A 23,551-nucleotide genomic window follows, 5' to 3' on the forward strand; every position below is an offset into this window, starting at 1 on the left:
CATTCTCTGGGCTCCTTGTTGCCCCTCTACTTTACAATGCCCCTGGCCTGCTGCAGAGGGCGGGGCCCACGGAAGCATTGTTCTGCTAAAAGCTATTTTAAGTCCAAAGCTTCCCTACTTCCAGTCCCCAAAGAAAATAAGAAAATGAGATGCTGGGTTTTAAGCTTCTTAGAAAAGAGACACTTTATAATGACAAAGGCAAAACCTTATTCTTTTCACTCCCTTGGAAAAATCGTAGCTTTGGAACAGAAAGCTGCAGCGGAACAGTTTCCACAAAAACTGTCGTCTCCCGTCTTTGGCTAAATCGTGTGCTCGCTGGGGCAGCGGGCCTCCCCCCTCCCAGCCCACTTTTCTTAATGGGAGTTGCAGATGTGAGCACCGAGAATTGCTGTGGGGCTTTTCTCCTGCTTCTAAAGAAGTAAGCCACCTCAATGGTCCCGAAATGCAGGAGTCTTCTTAGCTGGGACAATTTTGAGACCAGCAGTCTCACTTCCAGTACCTGGTTTAAAATTGTTCTGTTCATGGCATTGCATTGAACGTGCCCGCCCACAATTGTCCTGTGAACTTGTCTGCGCCATTGGGCTGGTGGGGGAATTCCGTATTTCCTGTAAGCGTGCACCTGCATCTGTGAAGGAATGGCTTTGACGGGACCGTTCACCTGCTTTGGGGCCCACGGGGCTGCATAAAGGACCTTGGTGGTCACTTGGTTTGGCAGGGCTCAGTACTTATCAAATGAAGAAGACATTTCCCCAGCGAGTGTTTGACAATAACAATACAAGGAATAATTGTGGGCAAAGAGCCTTAATCTCCACGACTTCACTGCTATCCTCACTTGCCATGTGCCCCATCCTGTGCCAAGCACGTCCCAGCTTCCGTCCCCCCTTTATACACAAGGTCACTGAGTGGGAGGTAACACGCCCATCAGCACTGGAGAAATGTTGGAACCTGAAGTCAGACCTGGCTCTGATGCCCCCGGGCCCTGCTATTAACCAGGGGTCACATTGCCATGTCACCATGGTAGACAAGATGTCTGGTCAAAAGCATCTCATTAACCCATTTCCTTCTCTGCCCCCTGCCATTCCAGACAGAACTCTAAAACCATTACTGTCTTGTCCTGCCGGGTGTGCATTTTCCATTTTCCTGACCTTCCACAGTGGCGAGCTGGCCTGAGGACAGCTGGTGATGATGGCGCTTAGCTCTGGACTGAGATGGGAGAATGGAACCTGGGTCCTCCCATGCGGACAGCCTCTCCCACCAGGAACCATCTAAGGGATGAGACTTTTCCTTGGAGAAAAGAAGACTCGAGGCGGCAAGGGAGCTGTTTTCAAATAGTCGATGGGTTGTCCTGGGAGGGGTAGATTGGCTTTACTGTTTTTGGCTCTGGATGTAGAAGAAGAGCTGTTCTCACATGTTCCTTCATTAGTGCCTCTGGAGGAGCTCTGATGTGCTAGGTACTGTGCTTGGTGCTGGGGTCCCTGCCCTCAAGGCTCTGTCCATGGGCAGGGAGGGAAGCTTGTGAGGGGGCCCAAGGAAAATGAGGTGTCAGCAAGGACCACTAATGACAGAAAGAGGGAAAAGTGGGTCAGACAGGCCACCAGGAATGGAGATCACAGATAAAGTTTAGAGCAGACTGAACTTCTAGTGGTCTCTAGAAGATCACAGAGCTGAAGAGGGGGACACACTGGCCATGCTGGGGACAGGAGCCAGAGCACAGGGTTAAGTGTGCCCTCGTGGGGATGCATGGGGTCACAAAGTCATCACAGAAGCTGTCACCATGCTACGGAGCTTGCTTTTATCCTGGAAGCTGTGGAGGGTCTGTAAGGGACTTGAATCAAGAACTTTGATCCTAGTCGTGTTCTAGAAAAATCCCTCTGGCCGGTGTGTAAGGCATGACAGGCTGGATGGCTGTTCCTGGGGAGCTGGGAATGTGGTTGGTGGGCATGTGGGACTGGATGGCAGGGGCTCACAAGTGAAGGATGAGAGTGGAGAAGCCCAGTGTGGGCTATGGAATGGGGTCAGGGGTGAAGACGCCGATGGAGCAGGAGGGCTCAGGCTGTGGGGTAAGAGGAGCACCAGAGAGAACAAAGGGCACAGAAGAGAGAGCTGTCCCCTGAGCCCAAGGAGGTCAGAGATCCAGGCAGGCAGAATGGGCAACCATGGCCAGCACTGGCCTGAAGGTCTGGCATTCTGGAGGTCACTGCTGGCATTGGCAGGGCATGGAAGCGACAGAAGCCGGGTGATGGGGGCTGAGATGTGAATGGTCAGAGACTGAGACAGGGAACATTCTTTCAGAAGGATGGGGGGTGGTGCATGGAGACCAGGGGTGGCATGGAATGGGAGGGGAATCAGGAGAGGATGACCTCAGAAGGAGAAAGGCTGTCCTCCTCCTCCAGGGAGCAGGAGGGATGGGTGGTTACTGATGCAGGCTACACGTCTATGAGACAACAGATAGTTAGAAATACGAAGGGCGGACAGACTAAGCTTTGAAAACATGGAAATTGGTGGAATTTTGGTTCTTTCTTATTGTCATTGCAAGAGCAGCATTCATTAACAAAATTTTCAGAATACATATTCAGACACAGAGACAACACTCTTTGCCTCCTCCATTCAAGTCACTGGTCAGACATTTCCTGTCTTTACAGACCGTCTTCGATGTGTGTATTTGCCAAAATGAGATCGTTCCTCAATCAAATCAGCTTGTTTCTCACACTGTTCCTGCATTACCGTCTGGCTTACCCAGTGTGAAATTTATTTCTCCAACATCATTTTAACATGAAGTCCCATAATTTATTGATTGACCCTCCTGTTTTTGAACCTTTGGGCGGTTTCTGCCTTCTTATGAAATTAAACAATGGTTCGATGAGTTTGGGGGACACATGACGGGTGCTTTCCTTAGAACGAGTCCACACCCGTAGCTGCTGGGTCTCAAGGCTTGTGTTGTTCACATTTTCACCCGTGTTGCCAACCTGTCTTCCTGGAGAGTCTCTGCTTACACCCTCTCCGGCAGTGGAGGAGCAGATCTGTTTTTCTACATGCCTCTCCTTAACGAGTATTAACAATAAAAAACTCTTTGCCAATTTGTTAATGAAAAATGGTATCCTTTGCTCTTTTGATTTTCATTTAGCAATGAAAAGCCTTCATTTAAATTACCCACAGATAGTTTGAAGTCCTGGGCAATTAGATGTAATTAATTCATAACTGAACTTTTCAGAAGTTCCACCGGGCAGTTTGCTTCCGCTGCCAGTAGAGGGCTCTTTAATCCTATCACATTTAACTTCAGGGTTTCAGTTTTCCGTCCGTTCTGGAATGAAGATGGGACTTCCACCAACGAGTGTTTTTTCAAATTTTGGGGAGCTCTAGTGATCAATTAAAGACCTCTCCTTCTACGTGAGTTTGATGGCTTGATCTTTTGCAATCTCTAAAGAAACACTGTCAAACATTCACCGTCAGAATGAGATTCTCTTGGGTTACGATATGATGGCTCCACAATGAAAATTGTTTGTGTTTGGCATGCTTGAATTACCAATATGATTTGTCCAAATGACTCCTGGAAGCTTTGAACGTTCTCTCTGAAAATGTCCTACTTGACTTGTCTTAGAGAAACTGATGAAAAACCAGCTATTTTTTCCCCCAATTGTTGAGTCTCCATTTACCAAACAGAATAGGACCACCCACTCAACCATCCAATCACACATCTACCCACCCATCCTTCTATCTATTTACCCTTCCTTTGTCCATCCATACATTTATCTACTCCTGTACCATCCACACATCTACCCACGTATCCATCCATCCATACATCCAACCATTTGCTGTGGTGAGATCAAGCTGTGATATATCAAGCTCAGTGTTGGGAGACAGGACAGTCTGGGGACCGAGAGACATGGTCCCTGCCTGCATAGAACGTGTAATTTCTCTGTCTGAATGGGCCGTGCTGGGCACAAGGAGGCAGCCAGCAGTGAGCTGCTGCCATGCTGGGGAGGAGTTGGAGAGGCTTGGGGAGAGGGGAGTCTCATGTTCCCAGACTGGAGTCACTTGGATTCCATTTAAGTACTTAAAATGTGAGCACATTTTGTTCTGTATTTCCACTATTTAAAAATATTTAAAATTTCAATTTCCTTGCATTAACTTTTATGAGATTGCAGAAATTACTTCAAGTCCTCACCGGGTGTCAGCTGGGAAAACCATAAATGATACTCAAAGGAAGCGCAGAGGTGTGCTAAAGAGTCAGGAGCCCAGGTGGACTGATCCTGCATGGAAAGGAAGGTAAACTGAGGCAGAGGAGAGGACCAGGAGGGAGCCAACATACAGGTCCAGTTGATAGACTGTGGCAGATGCCATAAGGGGAATCGGGTTCGTGCTGGCCACAGAAAGACATTGATGTCATTGCTGATTGTTAGGCTGTATTCAAGGGGTAGGTGTCTGAATGCTGGCAGGCACCAGGCTTACAAATCACCTGGACTTCCCTTTGGAGCCCTTCTCCTCCCCAGCTCGCTCTCAGCCATACTAGGGCTAATGGCGTCACACGAAACCGCCCTCTGAGCTGACTCTGAGCAGCAAAGGGGTTAACGCCTATGTGCACAGCCATCCTCAACTTCCCATGGCACAATCTAGGCACACCCAAGGCCTTCCCTGCTTTTGGTGTTTCCAAATTGGTTAACAATCCTTTAATACCTGTGGATTGACGCTGGTCCTAGCCCACCCCCATTAGCGTTCCAGGGAACAAGAGCAGATGGATACAGTATTTACGGTGATTTATAGCCCACAGAATGTCTGCACATCCTCCCTGACAGACAACGCTTGGGGCACCCATGGTCCAGGGCCCTCCCTCCCTGCGGAATCCACTCAGCCCTCCATGGGCAAGTGGAAATGTTCTGTAGCTTCCGCTCAGTTTGGCTGTGAACCTAACAGTGCTCTAAAATATAAAGTCCATGCTAAAAAAAGATGGGGAAAAACAAAACAAAACCCCACCCCCCCAATCCAAAAAAACGCATTCTGAAGTCCATGGGCGTTCCCTTCCTCAATCTGAAACCATCTCCATGACACAGTGAATAGTGACCTGGCCTCGGACGGCAAACCCATTTGGGACTTGGGGTCACCAGTCCCTCTCTTCTCTTATTTTCATCCCTGGTGCTTCAACAGAGCTCCTCAATTCTGTGTCCGTCCCGTCTTCCCCACTCAAACTTTCTTTCACGGGAGCGGCTCTGTGGTTTGGGGTCAGATGTGGTACGTGTTTGCTTTATCCTGATTGAATTCCACCTTGTGAAGGTGACTCCCGTAATTATTATATTTATTACACATCTGTGTGTTTGCAAAAAACCACCCACAAACAACCACAATGTCTCTGTTCGGGTTATTAACTGGGAGTATAGGTTTCCATGAGCTATAGAAACATAATTGGCTGGGCTCTCCATCACCTGACTCCTGTACCAGCTGTTCGTACCAGCACATCTGGGCAAGATCTATTGGCATGTGGCCGCAGGCTGTTGGCTGTGAGCCCAATGAGGAGCCCCTGGTGGGTGATGCCAAGGCAAGAATGGCATCATAACTTCTTTTTGTCCAGACGTGTAGGCCAGTATGGGTCACATGGTCTAGACCCGTCACCACTGGGTGTGGGAGGGCATCCTCTCTCTAGGTCTGGCTATCGCTGGAGGAAAGGGAGGGCTCAAGGACCACAGGGAGAAGAAAATATCTCTCTCAAGACTGGGAGCATGAGATAGGAGTTCTCTGCCTGGTCTGCCTTCCTGGCTCTGCAGGCCTCCTTTCGGCCTTCTTGTGGGAGGACTAGAAGTTCAGGAGAAGAGTTTGCTGGACAAGAGGAAAAGAGGGAATCCAGAAGTCGTGGAAATCCACCAGGGGCCAACAGCATGTGGGAGCTTCCAGTTCCTCAACTTTTTACACTGAAGTGTCCCCAGCTGACACGTTGACCCAAGAATGTCCTTGCCCTTGGGTCACTCACTGTGAGGGCACGGCAGCCATAGGCTGGGCACGACGGAGGCTTCCTTTCCCCAGCAGCCCTTCGGGAGCCAGGTGACAGCTCTGGGGTCAGATGTGGGCTAAAGTCTAGATGCCAGCCTCTTTGTTCTTTTGTAGTTTTGGTCAAATTAAGCACTCTGAGCCTCACTTTTCTTGTCTGCAAAATGGAGACTTTAATTCCCGCCTCATCTGGGATTGGTGCGGTTGAAAAGGAAAGTGTGTATAAAACTCCTTCTCATGTGTCAGACTCCAGGTGAGATGAGAATCCTTCCTGCTTTTCCATCCTGATTTACCGTCATGAAGACCCAAGGAGGCTGGTGCCTTGCCTTGATAACTCCTTCCTTCCTTCCTTTCTTTCAAGATTTATTTGTTTTAGAGGGAGAACAAGAGTGCAGGGGAGGCGAGGGGCGGAGGGAGAGGAAGAGTGAATCTTTTTTTTTTTTAAGATTTTATTTATTTATTTCACAGAGAGAGAGAGAGAGAGCGCGAGTGAGCGAGTGCACAAGCAGGGAGAAGGAGAGAGGGAGGGATGAGGGAGACGCAGGCTCCTTGCAAGAAAGCAGCTCAGTGAGCGGCTCAATCCCAAGACTCTGGGACCATGACCTGAGCTGAAGGCTGATGCTTAACCCACTGAACCACTGAGGTGTTCCGGGAGAGTGAATCTTAAGCAGAGCCCACACTGAGCATGGATCCCAGTGCAGGGCTTGATCTCACGACCCTGAGTTCACGACCTGAACTGAAACCAAGAGTCGGATGCTTAACAAATGGTGCCACTCAGGCACCCCCCTCTTCAATAACTTTCTACCAAATATGTATTCAATACTAATCATTTATCACATTTCTTAATTGTTAGATGTATTTCTAATATTTCCCCGCTAGATAGATGTGTATTCTTTTCCAAGTACACTTTTAGTATAAGAGGGAATTTGAGACAACAGTTGCTTATTTGTACAGTAAACTTGTTTCTTCAGGGAACTCCCTTACCCAAACTGTTAATCTATTAGCATTATTGTGTGTAAAGCAAAGCAGCCCACCAAAAATAGCGATCAGAGAATGGACTTGAATTGGAGGCCATGGAAACAAATCCGAGGCTCATTTCTGCGGTGTTTCCCAGTGAGCAGAGTGTGCCCGGTGAAGCCTGAGGTGCCACTGGCCAGAAGGGTGGTTAGGAGCGGTTTCCTAAGAGTAGCATTCTTATCTTCCTGGAGATTAATTCAGAGATAGGAATTCTTTATAAGGAGGTGTTTATGAGTAACAGGCCCTTCTGTTATAGTTCACCTTCTCCTGCAAATGCCGAAGGTCAGATTCTGCTCTGTGCCAGGCGCAGCCCCTCCATGGCTCACATAACACAGGAATGCACTATGGCTTCCTGCCCTTGATTTTCCAGCACAGGCATCACTTCCTACTTTTCTGTGGTTAATTGAAAGCAAATACTTCTTTGCAATGCAGATAGCGGTTCTGTCAATCATGCCAGGACACAGTGGCCCACCACACGTGGCTTCTAATTGAATGACACCCACTCCGGAGACCTTTACGTCTTTCATTTATCGGTTATACACACGGTGAACGTGAGGCTTAATGAGGCAGGTGTCAGGCACTCAGACATGGAGGGGCCTCAGTGGATAAAGACACTCTTCCACATTTTGAAAATTAGATGATCAGCATTTTGGGGCCCACATGATGTCAGAATGCAATGATTCTAATAAATGCAAAGATAGCTTACTTGATATCAAGATAAACTCTCAGCAGCGGAAACAACAACTTCTTGAGAGAGAGCACATCATGATCATGCCGTTGGCTCTGTCCTGGGGTCATACCAGGAGCAAGGGAGCCATGTGGTAGGAGGGAGAAGAGGCTCACTTCAACTAGTTCTACTTCAGTCAGAGGCAGAATAGTGTAGTGATGACACCCGGTGGCTCTGGACCCAGACCGTGTGGGCTCACATTGCAGCACTGCTGGCCAGGGAAAACTTCTTCAATGCCTCAGTTTCCTCATCAGTAAAATGGGGATAATGACAGTGCTTCCCTCCTAAGGTTGTTGTGAGGACAGAATGAGTTAATTTACACAGAGACATGCTAGAACAGGATCTGGTATATATGGATGCTTATGAAATGTCAATATTTTAATATTTATGTGCTTCTGTCTGTTACTTGACAATGTCAGCAAAATTAGGTGTTTATTCGGGGTGTCAGGGGGAAGCAAGAGGGTAGGTTTCTTTTACTTTTCCTCTGAAGCACTTAGTGCTTGGGGCTTGGTCGGTGAGCCCATGAGGCCATAAGCCAGGCTACTGGGCTTTAAATTCCAACTCGTGTTCAAATCCTTGGCTAGCCTCAGAAATGTGCTTGCACGCTGAAAGATTCCGAGAAGCTCAGTGGAGAGCAACAGCCAGAAAATTAGAAGAACTAAGCACACACCTTAGCCTTTGCCAAGTTAAAGGCACTTGTTAAACTCCTCAGGCTTTCCATTTAAGTTTCATTAAAGTGAAATGATGTTCTAGGACTAAGAGATTCACCTTAGACTAAGGGCAAAACCAAAATAGACCCACAATAACAAATTGGAAAACAAAACCTTTGCAAAAGCTCAAGCTGATCAGCCAGTAATATAACTGCCTGTCAGAACAAAGCCCAGCATGCCCGGAGTATCAAAACACATCATCCACAATGTCTAATATGCAAATAAGGGTAATTAACGATATGAATAAACAGGAAAATGGGACCCACAGTCAAGGAAAACAGTCAAACAGAGAGCGACTCCAAGATGACCCAGTGTTGGAATTTGCAGACTAGAACTGTAAAGCAACTCTTAAGTTGACTTAAAGGAAAAGATAGTCATATTGAATGAATAGATGGAGAATTGCAAGAGAGAAATAAAAATCTATAAAAATAAGCAAAGTTAAATCCCATAACTGAAAAGCAAAATGTCAGAAATACAAAAGAAATCCACAAGATAGGCTTCATATCAGATTGGCAATGGTAGAAGAAAATACAGAGTACAGACTTGAGTACAGACTAACAGTAATTATCTGATGTGGCTACTAGAGAGAACAAGACGTGAAGGACTCGTGGAACAACATCAAGCAGTCAAATACCCGTGTGGCGAGAGCACCCAAAGGAGAGGACCAAGAATGGGGCAGAAAGAATATTTGAAGAAGTGGTGTTCCAAGTTTCCAAAATTTGGTATAAAACATGTATTTATGGATTCAATGATCACAGTGAGCCACAAGCAGTTTAAGCCCAGAGAAAAAACAAAAAACTCCCAGTACCTCATAGTCAAGCTGAGGAAAACCAAAATAAAGAAAAATACTCACAACATTTGGAGAATAATGACACATGCACACACGAGATCAACAGTTCAAATTTCTGATAACTTTTTATCAGAAATACGGAGGTAAGAAGATAGATGGAATCACATCTTTAAAGTGTTTAAAGAAAAATATAACCTGGAATTCTATATCCAGCGAAACATGCCTTTACAAATGGAAGTGCTATAAAGGCATTTAAAAATAAATCAAAAGAAAGCTAAAAAATACTTGTTGCCACCAGACCAGCACTGAAAAAAAAAATGCTGAAGAAGTCCTTCGGCTACAAGGGAAATGATACCACGTGGGAACCTGGAGGGGTGGAAAGGAACGGAGATCACTAAAAAGAGTGAATATGGAGATGAGTGTAAAATGCTAAATCCCTAGCCCCCACCATTTAATTCCTTTATAAGACATATGACTATTTAATATAAATAATGTAAAAATGGTACCACTCTATTGTGTTTATAACATTTCTAGATGTAAAATGTATGATAAAAACATGAAGGACACCAGATAACAAATGGATTATATTCTCACATTTTATGTAAAATAGTACAATATGAACTCTGCATACACGGTGCTAAGTTAAAAATGACTATTGTAGTCCGTAGAGCAATCCCTGGAAAGGAAGAAAGAGGCACTGCTAAAAAGATAATAAAGGAATCCAAATAAAGTAATAAAAAATACCGAGTTAACCCAATAGAAGACAGGAAAGGACAAACTGAAGAATAAAAGAAGAGATGGGGCAACGGAGAACAAATAGCAAAATGGCGGAACTAACACCACCAGATCATGACTGCATTTAGTGTAAATGGAGCAAAGGCTCCAATTAAATGGCCTCTGTTGTCAGGGTGAAGAAGAAAGCAAGACTCAACTACGTGCTGCCCACGAGAAATGCATTTTAACTCTAAAGACATTGAAAATAGAAGAGTTATCAAGAGAGCTCCATTAGTATTAAGTGAGGTGGACCTCAGGACAAGGAGTATTGCCAGAGACAAAAAGGGACATTTCCTAACGATAAAATAACCAAACAGGAGGTCGCACCGATCCGAAATGTGGACACATCTCCTAACGGTGCTTCAACATCTGTGAAGTACAAACTGACAGAATGAGAGGGAGAAATTTGGAATTCTATGATCACAGTGGGAGGTTTCCACACCCTGTAGCACTAAGAGATAGGACAAGTAAATGACAAAAAAATTAGAAAATGGTTCATCTCCCCCTCTGACTCCACCCCCCCTTCATTTCTTTCCTTCCTTCTCCTGAGAGACTGTGGACTCCGGTTAACAAACTGAGGGTTTTAGAGGGGAGGGTGATGGGGTGATGGGTGAGCCCAGTGGTGGGTATTAAGGAGGGCATGGATTGCATGGAGCACTGGGTGTTGTACACAAACAAAGAATCATGGAACACTACATCAGAAACTAATGATGTGCTGTATGGTGACTCATAACATAATCAAAAATTATTGAAACTTAAAAAAATTAGAAAATGAACAAGCAGGTCACAGAACAAGAGACAATATTTGCAATACGTACGTCTGGCAAAGATCTCATAACCAAAATATACAAAGAACGCTTGCAAATCACAAGACCAACCATGCAGTAAAAAGTAGGCAAATGACTTGAACAGATATTTCAAAGAAGTTAAACGAGGACCAAAAAACCCATGAAAATGGTGGCCACACGGTTGTGTACATTTTTCAAAGCTTGCGCTTAAGATGCATCCTTAAGATCTATGCGTTTCAGCTTTTACACGTTTTGCCTTGATAAAAATGGTGCAGGGGGCAAAGAGGAGAAGGAGCTGGGTTTGAACCCCGGCTCAGCCACATGCTCTTCGTGGCCTTGGGCAAGTTACTGAACACGTCAGAGCCCCATTGTCTTTATCTGTAAATGGGATGAGGATGGGATCTTCACGGCCCGCTGCGGATATGCAACAGCCTCGTAAAGAGGTGACACAGGTGGTCCCTACGAGGGGAGGGCTGTATTAAACAGCTCGGTGGTCTTTACTCCCTGCCCACCTTCCTCCTTTCCCACCTCCCAGGTCTTCAAGATTCTCTCTCTAGGGATTCCTGCAGGGTGAGCAGCAGGGGAAAGGAGAATGGGAAATGTCCCGATCCGCCACAAGGGTAGGGACCACGAGGCTAAAAGAACAAAATCCCATTGCCGTCACAGCCTCACTCCAGCGGTCAACTCCATGTGGAAAAGGAACCATTTCTAAGGGCAACTGCTTGCATATAAGCCCCAGAACCCCCCGAGAGCTGATGCACAGGTGACACCATGCCCCAGGTGATGGGGTTGTCCTTGCTAGGCGGTAAAAGCTGGCTGTTCCAGCATTCTAGCAACTAAAAGTGAATTGAACAGCATAGAGACAACCTTCAGGTACTCAATGAAATAAAAATTAAATCTGTCCAGTTTTAATATTAAATATGAATATTCTGTTATAAAATGTTTGAAAACTTGGTAATCCATTTGTGAATATATCATCTCCCCATCTATCATCTCCCCATCTACCTATCGACACCTGTCTATTACTGTCATTACCCATTTCTAAACCATATCAGAGAATCTTTGCTTTTAAGGATGACAGTATCATTTGGTCTGACTGCTTCCTTTTGCTGGCATAAGACAGAGACGCAGGGAGGTGAAGAACTCTTCTAAGATCTTGGGACTGCGTAGTATATGGATCTTTTAGGGTATCCTGTCCTCCAGCCCAGAGATCATGGAGCATGGAAGCCCCTGTGGTCAGCTTAGCTTCCCACAGGCTCCTTGGGATCATCTGTGTGAGGAGCAGACACGCCCAAGGAACCACATACCTTGGCGACTCGTGCCATGTGTGAAAGAACAACTGCCCCCCCCCAAAGCAAGTGGCTGACACTGTTACCAAAGGAAGGGGGGCTGGAGGTAGAAATTGTGGCTTTCGATTTCAGGGACATGTGGGGGCATTTCAGGAGGATTTCCTGCGGCAGGAGAAGGCTGATCTGGACGGGACAGTAGGGATTATTTATGTAAAGGAAGATGCTGTTTCTGCCTGTTGCATGCTCAGCCAGCTGCACAGTTGAAGTGATTTATAGCAGGATGCGATGGGGGAGTATAGGAGTGATAGGCATGTCAGCCTTCGGAAATCATCTGCAAGGGTCCGCGCTCATGGGCGTCAGGGGTTAATGGCAGGATCTGAACGTGTAATCTGAACAAGAAATGCAACCAGTACCTTGACCACCACGTGCAGCATCATCTGCAGGCCGTTTTTGCCAGGGTACTTCCCCGCAATGTTGGCTGCGGACAGGTTGAAGAGGTTGGCTCCCGTTTCGGTGCAGATGGCGTGGACCAGCATTTTCTTCCCTACCCCCGATGGCCCTGCCAGCAGCAGGGATTTCACCAAAGGAGCCTTCTCGTGCACTGTTGCAGAACCTATAAGATGTAGAGGCAGAGGCTCTAAAATTGTGCAGAGAAGCTAAGTGGCACTGAAAAGAGTGTCCCTCAAGGCTGTTCCTCCAGCGTGTGACCCCAGTTTCTGCAACAGTGATGAATGTGTCCAAAGCATTTCTAACTGGAGGCACATCCCTGGTCTGAGTTAGCCGGTGACACCTTTGATTTTGTATGTCAGGGCTAGAGGTGGGGGCCACGAACCACCCTGCTTATTCTACACATGCCTTCCCTGCTGCCCCTTTCCCTAGAATTTCCCCCAAACTCATCATTCTAAAGAGCATTCCTGCAATAACTTACCTCTGGCGGTTTTTTTTTTTTTTTTTTTTTCCCCGGGCCGGGGTGGAGGGCGTTTCTCTGCTTGTCGGCAGTGTTGCTACAGTCTTTGAAAGCTTAGGAAAAGGAATGCGGACACGCAGCCACAGCCCGGAAGGAGGGCTGGGAATGTTTCTTAGTGGTTCTCAGGAGAGAAAAGGGAAAAACAAGAGGCAGGTGTAGTGGCCAGACTTCCTCGGTTCCAGCCTGTTGATGAAGGGCCTGGGGTTACCATGTGGACACTCGGAGGTCGGCCACACCGTCCATTTCCTCCGGCCCAAGCGGGACTTGGCCTCCAGCATCTTCTGCCATCCTGAACACAAGTGGAGTGCATACTGGCATGAAGTAATTATGAAATGAAATCCTGGAAAGTGCTGTGATCAAAACATCTCCTCTATCATGTGACTTTGCTTTGGGCAGCCACTGGGCACTTTTTGATGAACTGGAATATATATATATCCAAATTACGATTATTATTGTGCTTTTTCTTCTTGTGTAAGTGAAAAGATACAAAGAATTTATCAAATAATCAGGAATAATTTTTATGATTACCTAACATAATCTTGGAAGCCGGTTTTGAGTAAGTTCTGTTTAAAATGCAATGACACAGACGTGCTTTATTTGTGGTCAGTGAGGAGTACAGTAATGTAATACGATAAAGGTGATTCTGTTGCTCACGATCGGAGAGGGACGCCATTCACCGGGTGGTCCATGTAGCATTGGTATTGGGGGCTGGTGCATTCATGGCCCTGGCGGGGGGCTGGTGGGGAAGACTCAGGACTTACTGTCGAGAGTTTATGGCTGGGACGGGAGCTGAACCTGAGGAGACGTGACCAGAACAGGAGGCAAATAGTGCTGAGATCTGTGCAAGCCGTGGAGGGTTCAGAGAAGAACCTTTTTCCAGGTCGGGGGATGGGGACCTCAGGCTGGACTTCTGGGAGAGCGTGGCACCTGAGCTGGCCTTGGAAGCAGCAGAACTGGACCCTATAGACACAGGGACCCTTGAGAAGATGCTGGGTGAGGAGGCACAGTGACTGTGGGCCTGGAGAGGGAGGTCAGACAGGTGCTGGGGAGTGGCAGATAATTCTTGCTAGTGATATAGCAGGGGGACAGCAAGGGGCTGGGGAGGTAGACTGATTCCGGCTTTAGGGGTCCCTGGAAGGCAGCTGGCGTTGCAGATTTGCCAAGGGTGCTGGCTGAGCGCCCTCCTCCCTTTTTTCCCTCCATATTCTGGGGGGCAGTCACATTTCTGGGAGCGTGTGCGGGTGAACGCTGACCAGATGCATCCTGGGTGTTCCCTTATCTGCCTGGGGGGCTCAGAAAGCTCACGCCTTGTCCTGGGAGCCCTGGCTGAAGTTCTTGGGGTTCTGGAGGCCAGTGGATGCTCCTGCTGCCTGGCCAGGGTACAGAATGGCCACATGGCATGTCCTTGGGGCCCTCTGCGGAGTGGACAGGTTGGCTGGGTCCTGAACACAGTGCCAGCAAACACAGTTGCTGTTGTCATTGGATATGATTTTAGATTTACGAAATTTAAAGGGAGCATCTGAAGGCAGATCTGTGAATGTCCTTGTCTGTTTGTCTGGTTTGTGCCTTGCACACACACACACCACACCCACACAGATACCGAGAAGAAATTCCTGCTGGCTCTGGGACCCAGGGAGGTCAGCAGCCTGTAGGGACTTCAGGTTCCTCATCGACAAGAGAAGGATTCAGGTGGGATGTTCCCCGAGTATCCTTCTTCTGAGGCTTTTAAACCAGCTTGGAAATGACATCCAACATTTTGCTTCCTGGAGTCAAGGATCAAACATACTGTCCCCCTTGATGACGTCTTAGGAGTTCCAGTAACAACATGCTGGGTCTTGGTGCTCTCAGCTCTACTGTTTCCATCTCACTGTGATAAGGGTTGAGGGCTCATTGTTTTATTTGCATGGGCCTCATAAATATTGCATATTTATTTTGTTGACCCCCGTAGTATCATACACTTATATATATGATATGTTTTGTATATATAAAATTGATGTTGACCCCCAATTGCACTTATTACTTCTGACATGAAATTAAAAGAGGAAGGGACCATTTCTGGCCCGTAGGTCTAAGTCAAAGTGGAACAATATTGTAAGTGCCCAAACTATTCTCATATTATTTTAAAGCCAGTTAAGCAAATAAAACACGATTTCTCTTTCAGAATTGTCATCAGACCGCAGCCCAGATGACTGAGGTCATACCCATAAAAAGGTTGTTAAAATGGTAAGAGAGAAGGAGAGCAGCAGAGAGCTCTGTGACAGAGGGCCCCGCCCTTCCCGCACCTGTCGCCACACTGCAGAACTCTGGTCCGTTAGTCTGAACAATCAAGACCGCATCTCAATTAGCAGTTAGAGTGGGTATCAGTGAAAACCGGCAGAGCCTTGACCCTTTAGATTCATGAAACACACTTTCACTGGTTCATGAAAGGTCGGCTTTGTTAAGGACCTAGTAACAGAAGCCTGTGTGTAAAAGGCAAGCCTAACATTAGCCCTTTGTCTAATTTGATTAATTTTAATCGCAGGTGCTTGATTGCTGACGGGACCTTCAGTCCAGAATGTTAAGCAGGTGCTTAACACACCACAGAAGTGGTGCACACGTGCCCCCCGGGTAGGACCTTCCTGTGCTCTCCGGGATCAAGGTCACAATAGAACTACCCTCCCTCAGAGTGGTCAGCATGAAGAGATCAAACAGGAAGATACTGCCAAGGCAGCAAGCAGTTCATCGCTGCCTCTAGGAGATGTGCAACGGGGGCGCCTGGGTGGCTCAGTCCTTAAGCGTCTGCCTTTGGCTCAGGTCATGATCCCAGGGTCCTGGGATTGAGCTCTGCATAGGGCTTCCTGCTTCTCCCTCTCCCACTCCTCCTGCTTGTGTTCCTTCTTGCTGTGTCTCTCTCTGTCAAATAAGCAAAATCTTAAAAAAAAAAAAAAAAAAAGGAAAGGAAATGCACAACAGGGTGTGTGGAGTCTTTACCTAGTGGCAAGATCCCGTAGAGGGCGATGAGCTGTCTGACGTCCAGGAGGGAAGGCATGGGCTCTATGGATACCTGGCGAAGGGTGGTCCCCAGGTAACTGTACTCGCCTGAGAGAACAGAACCAGAGGGTAAGTCAGTGGAGACTGTGCTGGTCTGAGCAGCGTGATCTTGGTACCTGTGAAACTAACACAGAATACACAGTCAGCATGTCTGAGCAAATACAACAGTGTTGCCGGGAGTCACGGAGAACACCTCTTCTCTCAGACCAAGGCCTTAGAAAACCCACCCATTCCTGAACGCTCCGCTCTCCAGGCTACTGGAATGGTGCATTCTGTTGAGTAGGACACTAACCTCCTAGGATTTCCAAAACTGACCTTGGACTCTCGAATACACAAAGCAAGACAAAGTTCTAAAAGGAAGGACGCACAGAGTAGACTAAAATGTGGTAGGCTTTATTTCATTTATATTTCTATTCCAAGCGATGATGTCTAACATGGGCATAAACTTTAAACACAAATTATGTAAGATCATTGTGGAATGATCATTGTGGAAGCCCTCTACGGGATCTTGCCACTAGGTACTGGAGCAGGGTAAATCTGAACCTAAAATGCAATCATTTAAAAGGAAGGATATGAGTCTAATTTAGGATAAATAGAAACATCTCCTTTTGCGGGCCATATTCATTTACATTTTTATCATTTTCAAAGGATTACCAAAGGAATAATATAGAAATAAATCTTTACAGGTTTAATTAGAAGGCATCAAAGGTCTTAATTGTAACTAGTCATAAATCTGAAATGTTATTTTCTAACTAATTTAGATAAGGTCACCAAGAAAATTAGTTTGGCTGTCTCCATTTGTCACGAGGACGGACCCTTTATATGCTCAGACAGTTCTCTCTTGATTTGTACCAGAATCTGAAGGGAAAATATTCAATGCCTGAGTCACGGAATCTTGATCACTTTTTTTTTAACTTTTTCTTTCTATAAGAAGTATGGGTCTTGCAGAATTTCGATGTTCTATACATATGTCCGACAGAATGCTCTTACATGTACGTGAACTGAGAAAACCTTTAAAGCATTTTCGAATGCTAAGAAAATTGGAATTAGAGACCAGATAATGCTTGCTGTTTTGTTGTGGAGGGCAGGCTTTCAAAGCTTCCCTGTGGAAAAAAAAAGTCCTTGGCAAGGACAATGGGTATTGGTGGAGAGAGTGAGTGATAGTGAAAGCTTCCATTGTGGCTTCTGATCCCTGCGCTTTTTAATGAGCAGGTCATAAATAGGAGAGTGGTTAATTTCGCCTTCACTAGAGCAGGAAGAGATCCTGTAGCCACCATTAAATCCAGTGCTTATTGCTATAAACATGACATTAGAGGTGATCTGAAAGTGACCCCAATTTTCCTGCTTAAATAAATCCATTTTAATACCCAGATGCACCATATTTTCTAGAACCTAACAGATTTCATTTAGATACATCATATTAAGTTGAATTAGTGGGTGTTGCTTCTGATGGAGCGAAGGACACCACCAGCCCCTGCTGCTTGCCAGGCTTTGGGACTCATCCTGAAAGCATGCTGCTGTGTTTTGTTATTCCTGGCGTGGACGCCCTAAACCCTTCCCATCTGCTCAGGCAGAGCTTAGAAACTTCAGGATTCCCCGCACAGATCCCAGGTCTTCCGCCAGAGAGGGAAGAAGGAGATGGTGGATGAAAAGGCATTTAAGTACAAAGCATGAACAGGGGCAAGAAAGCCTACAACAGTGGATGGAAAAGGAACAAGGAATGTCTTACCGCTCAGACTGGGTTTCCTTACAATTCTTATGTGAAAGGCAGATACCCAATATCGCAGTATGTGACCTTGTTTGGAAATAGGGCCGTTGCAGATATGACTAGTGAAGGTGAGGTCATTAGGGTAGGTACCAGTGCAATATGACTAGTGTCCTTTATAAAAAGGGCCGTGTGCACACAGGTGTGAAGATGGGCACAGAGACAAGGAGACTTAGCAGAATGCCAGAGGCTGCAGCAAAACTCCAGGGGACAAGACGAGGGGTGAAATGATGAGGTCGTAGGAGCACAGGGACAGCAGGGTAGCCATGCAGGAGGGCTGGCAGTCGGAGCAAGAGAGACTCGGGGCCGTGGCAGGGGAGGGGGGTGTGCAGAGAGGCTAGGGCAAAGCAACAGCTTCTCCTTCAGGCTCTCAGAAGAGACCACCTTGCCGACACTTCGATCTTGGACTTCTGGCCTCCGGACTGTGAGGGAATGTGTGTGACACCTGTTCCAGCAGCCCTAGCAAACTAGTACAGAAGGAGTAAAATAATGGAAGACAATGGGGACATCAAAGCAGTTAAAAAAAAATGAAAAATAAAAAAAAATTGAGAAATAAGGATGGGATCAGCCTCTAATGTTCCATTCTACCCCCGACACAGCATTAAAAAGAGTATGGAGAGCACTGTATAATAAGTCCTAACTTCTCAAACACGTTCCTTGGGGACCAGGGGCGAGGGGCGAGGTCCAAGGGCAGATGTTGCTGATCAGTGTTTGCTTCTCCCGACCCCTCCCCTCCAAGTGCAAGGATGCCCTGCCACCCCTACTTCAACAGGGCTGCACACGCACCGTCTCCCAACGGCGAGGATGGGCACGCGTGTTACACAGTGATGGGTCAGGAGTACGGACTGGTTCATAAACTGTATGTTGGACGCTGGCCGCCTGGCTTCCAGGATGAGGTCAGCAGAGAAACCGCTCTAGGTCAACTCCATGTTGGGAGAGCTCAGCCGAGATTGTGCAGGACATGCCAGGTATCAGCTATTCCGAAGCTCTGGGGGTTTCATGTGTGCAGACGTGTAAGTCATATCGTCTAAGATATTGAGTTTTCTCCTCTGTCGAGCAGGCTCTGAACACCAAGGGGAGTGTGGAAAACACCAGCTCTGGCCTCAGGTCCGTGTTCCCCCAAAGGCACGGGGAATGAAACATGGGTGGAGTCGGATAGTTTAGCAGAATATTAATTTGTGTCTGTTCTCTCTGTATTTTGGCCTTAGGCAGTGCCCCACACTCATGCTTCTGTAATGTGGATTGGTAGGGGGAGGCCCCTAGAGACACCACGAAGTCACAAGCCCTCCGATTTGCAGTCCCTCTCCCTACCCCACTCCCCAGCCTGCCAAAGCCTGGGCAAGAATGCCACTACCAGCAATGGCGGTATATGTTCCGGATGCCGCATCTCCTACCTCACTATTTCCAGTGATTTAATGAGGCGGGTGCTGTGACTTTTCCACTAATTGTGGAAACTGAGGCACAGAAGGATCACATAAAGGACAAGCCTCCTTCAGAAGGTGAGGGGTGGGGGAGGGGACATTCTGCCTTTCACATTTTATTTCTCTTAAGGTATTATTTATTCATTCTTTGATTCATTATAATTTATTTTCCAAAGTGATTTTTCTCTTTATTTCTAATATTCCTTGAGTTTTGTCCACTCATTTCTGAGTTTTTCTAATTTCCATTCTATACATAATTCTCGTATGTTATGTTAGCTTGCTTGAACGAGTGGGTTCCATCTTTTTGTGATGTTAATTTGTTCCTTATTCTTTCTTTTTGATAGAAACATTGCGTGGGCTTTGATCTTGGATGTTTCCATTGCTTCATTTCATGTGAGACAGTATTTCTCTACTTTTAGAAGAAAGTTTGGCACAGGGTAGCTTTTTAAATGTCACAGAGCCCCGTCTTCTGTTGTTTCCAGATGAATTAAAAGCACAGTGGTGTGCTTTTCTGAGGTGGTCACGCCTCTCCTAGTTCTGGCTGCAGCTGCTGTCTTGGTCTGGTCTACCACCCTGTGAACGCCTGTTGGTCATTTTTGTGTTCCTCTGCTCTGTGGCCCCAGTGGCTTGTACTTTGGGATTTCAGGGGAGACCCTGTCATTTAGTTTTGGTGTAAATGTTGTCCGTAGGTTTCTGGTTTTGCTATCTGGCTGCTCTGCCAATTTTTATGTAGGGATTTGGGACAATCCACTGTCATCTTTCAAGCTAAGGAACTTAACAGGGAAAAAAAAATAAGGAAAACATGGAAACTCCCTCATGGCAGTTTGTCTGATTTTGTTTTAGACTGGGTCATTTTCTTTTTCTTTTTCCTTTCGATTTTTAAATTTAAGCTCTAGTTAGTTAACACGCAGGGCAATATTGGTTTCTGGAGTAGAATTTGGTGATTCCTCGCTTACATACAACACCCAGCACTCATTACATCAAATGCTCTCCCATCTCCCATCTAGCCCACCTCTCCTCCAGCAAGCCTCAGTTTGTTCTGTATCTTTGAGAGTCTCTTATGGTTTGTTTCTTTTTCCTTTTCTCCCCACTTCCATCTGTTCATCTGTTCTTCTTTTTAAATACGTATGAGTGAAATCATACAGTATTTGTCCTTCTCTGACTTACTTCACTTAGCATAATACTCTCTAGCTCTATCCGTGTCATTGCAAATGACAATTTCTTTTTGATGGCTGAGTAATATTCCACTGTATATAGACTACATCTTTGTCCATTCATCAGTTGATGGAACTTGGGCTCTTTCTATAGTTTGGCTAATGTTGATAAGCTGTTATAAATATCAGGGTGCATGTATACAGACCCTCCAGCTCTATATTTTTGTAGCCTTTGGGTAAACACCTAGTAGTGTAATTGCTGGGTTGTAGGGTAATTCTATTTTTAACTTTAGAGGAAACCCCATACTGTTTTCCAGAGTGGCTGCACCAGTTTGCATTCCCACTCACAGTGCAAGAGGGTTTCCCTTTCTTCACATCTTCATCGCCATCTGTCGTTTCTTGTGTTATTAATTTTAGCTATTCTGACAGGTGGAGGTGGTATCTCATCATGGTTGTGATTTGCATTTCCCTGATGATAAGTGATGTTGAACATCTTTTCATGTGTCTGTTGGCCATCTGGATGTCTTCTTTGGAGAAATGTCTATTCATTCGACTGGGTCATTTTCTTTTCTTTCTTTTATTTATTATTTTTTAAAGATTTTATTTATTTATTTGACAGAGAGAGAGATCACAAGTAGACAGAGAGGCAGGCAGAGTGGGGGGGCATCTTGGTTCTTTCCACAGTTTGGCGACCAGAGGGGTGGGGGGGGGGGAAGCAGGCTCCCTGATGAGCAGAGAGCCCGATGCGGGGCTCTATCCCAGGAACCTGGGATCATGACCCGAGCCGAAGGCAGAGGCTTTTAGCCCACTGAGCCAGCCAGGCACCCCACGACTGGGTCATTTTCATGTGAGGTCTGATTGCATTCACTTTGGCCTTAGGTGTCATAAAGATGTTGCCTGGAAACTGAAGATCAATGCAAAGTCCAAGATGGTTAAGAAATCAAACAGAAGATGAGAAATATATCCATCAGTTTATTTTTGGAGACTCCACCTTGTGCCAGGCACGTCTAAACACTAGAAATTCAGTGATGAGCAAAAATACAGGATATCAAAGGAAAAGACAGACAAGGAGAAGTCAGAGATCCCAACCACAAGGAAAAGAGCAGTATTCTGTTAACGATGTCATGTTTTCATAAGAACAGAATTAACAGAGCCAAATCAAGGGAATCCAGGAGAAAACTCTTTGGTAGTTGAACAAGAAGCACATTAAATAAATAGAAACCCAATATACATTCCAGTATATGTCCTGGTAAAATTCAATGCTCCCAAGGCCCTAAGGAACTATGGATCTATTTCAAAGGCATTAAAATAACTATTTTTTGATCAGAGGGAAATGCCTTCTTGTTCCTACAGGCTAAAATTAGGTCAGTGTGTATATATAACACAATGAAAAAGAAAGATTCCATGTTTCTACACTGATACCACAGCACATTAAAAAGAGGGTGGGGAGGACACTTCTTTCTAGAAAAATGGCACCTACTAGACACAGAAGGGATGATAGAAATAGATCCCCCCATTTTACAACTACCCTAGTAGGAATCGATGCAGGCAAAGAGCCTCAGTGGAGGATAAAACCTTTAAGTCAGCTGGGAACGGAATCTCCAGAGCCTGGAATAATTCCCCCCAATCCCTGGTTTTTCATTAACTAGGAAGCAAAGAGTGAAGCTTAACAGTGGAGAAGTCTGGGGAACAGCACCTTAGCCGGTGATAGTACTTAACATCCCCAGTGATGGGGCACACGTGCCCCCAGTGTTAAATACTGAGAAGGACATAACATCAGCTACATAGTCTACTTTCAGAAACATTTAACCCGAATCTAGTTAAGAGCAAACTGTCAAACCACTTCTGAGAAGGACAGTCTGTGTGACAGCTCGGGCTCTGACAATGTCAATGGGGTGAAAGACGTTGGGTTAGAAGTTGTTCTAGATTAAAGGCATGAAAGATGACTAAACAGATTTGAACACCACAGCCAAGGTCCTTGATTGGATTTTGGATTCAGAAAGACAAAATTGTATAAAGAACATTATTAGGACAATTGGGGGCAGTTGATTGCTTACAAGGTATTAAGTAAGAACACTGTAGTAATGTGTGTGATTATTCTTTTGTGGTTATGCGGGAGAATGTCTTGGCTCATGGCCGATGTGAGAAAGTGAACATTATACCTGCGTTGGGGTGCTGGGATTAAGAAGAGTTTTAATCTTTGAGTGTGTTTTCAGGTCATCATTTGTTTTTTAAAAATTGAGAGAAAACATTTGTTGGAGATAATGTCAGCAGATGTCCCCCCCCTCCTTCCTCCCAGCTACTTCTGTGGTGAACCTTTCTGGAGGGAATTCCTCTTGTGAGAACTGCATGTTGTTCAAGTTCCAGGGGCTGCTCCCTTGGGGCATTTGTTTAAACCTGAAAGTATGAACACTTCTTTATTTCCTCAATTTAGCTTATGCCAGACAGAATACCCCAAGGAACATGGCTAATAGGCTCAAAACCCTGCCTCTACCACATTTGGGGAGAGAGCTGGACCTGTGAGTTCACGGCACAGACTGAATTCAAATCCATTCAGTCTAACAAAAATCTACTACGAGCCACTATGGGCCAGGTTTTGCTTTGGACAACAACACAAATGAAACCTCTTTCCAGCTGTTGGGACTTCAAAACCCAAGGAGTGACATAGGTGGGACATACATGTGTTAATTTTGGTGAGTCTTACCGATGTAATCAGAGAGGTTAACTTTCAGAGCCTGGATCAGCAGCCCTTCTTCCACCAGTTCCTTATACAGAGACTCAATGGTCCTGGTGATAAAGCAGACCAGCTATTCCATGAGCAGACACATAAAACCAGCATTTCCGTTAATCGCCACATATGCAGAGAACTTCCACCAGATCTATTTCTAAGCACATTGGTATGTATGCAAATAAGTTGATTTTTGGAAGCGTTTCTACCATTTGGGGGACATTCTAGGCTTTAAAAACAATACTTTTGCTCATCCACGTGTACGTCTGACATTTCCCATTAATAAGAATTATATTCGTGGGCATCTGAGACCAGGTATAGCGCCTACAGCCTGCCCTTTCATTAGTCCTTGTGATGGCACCGATATGAATTAGAAATTGCCCAGTAATAGCAGCGCAATGGGCCCATGATTATA

General features: G+C 45.8%; 1 protein-coding gene across 3 annotated transcripts in view; it reads right to left on the reverse strand.

Moving 5' to 3' along the window:
* IQCA1 (IQ motif containing with AAA domain 1) overlaps positions 1-23,551 on the reverse strand; it is a 146,538-nt gene that overhangs the window by 23,773 nt on the left and 99,214 nt on the right. For 2 of the 3 annotated variants that reach the window (XM_032857562.1, XM_032857561.1), the window contains exons 13-15: positions 23,113-23,195; positions 16,009-16,116; positions 12,485-12,684 (exon numbers count right to left, since the gene is read on the reverse strand). In XM_032857562.1, coding sequence (XP_032713453.1) covers positions 12,485-12,684; positions 16,009-16,116; positions 23,113-23,195 — 391 coding nt within the window. The remainder of the gene's footprint in view (positions 1-12,484; positions 12,685-16,008; positions 16,117-23,112; positions 23,196-23,551) is intronic. The other variant, XM_032857563.1, reaches the window with a different exon arrangement.

This window comes from Lontra canadensis, unplaced genomic scaffold (genome assembly GCF_010015895.1).
Source record: "Lontra canadensis isolate GAN:19392208 unplaced genomic scaffold, GSC_riverotter_1.0 scaffold13, whole genome shotgun sequence".
In the NCBI taxonomy this organism is placed as follows: Eukaryota; Metazoa; Chordata; class Mammalia; order Carnivora; family Mustelidae; genus Lontra; species Lontra canadensis.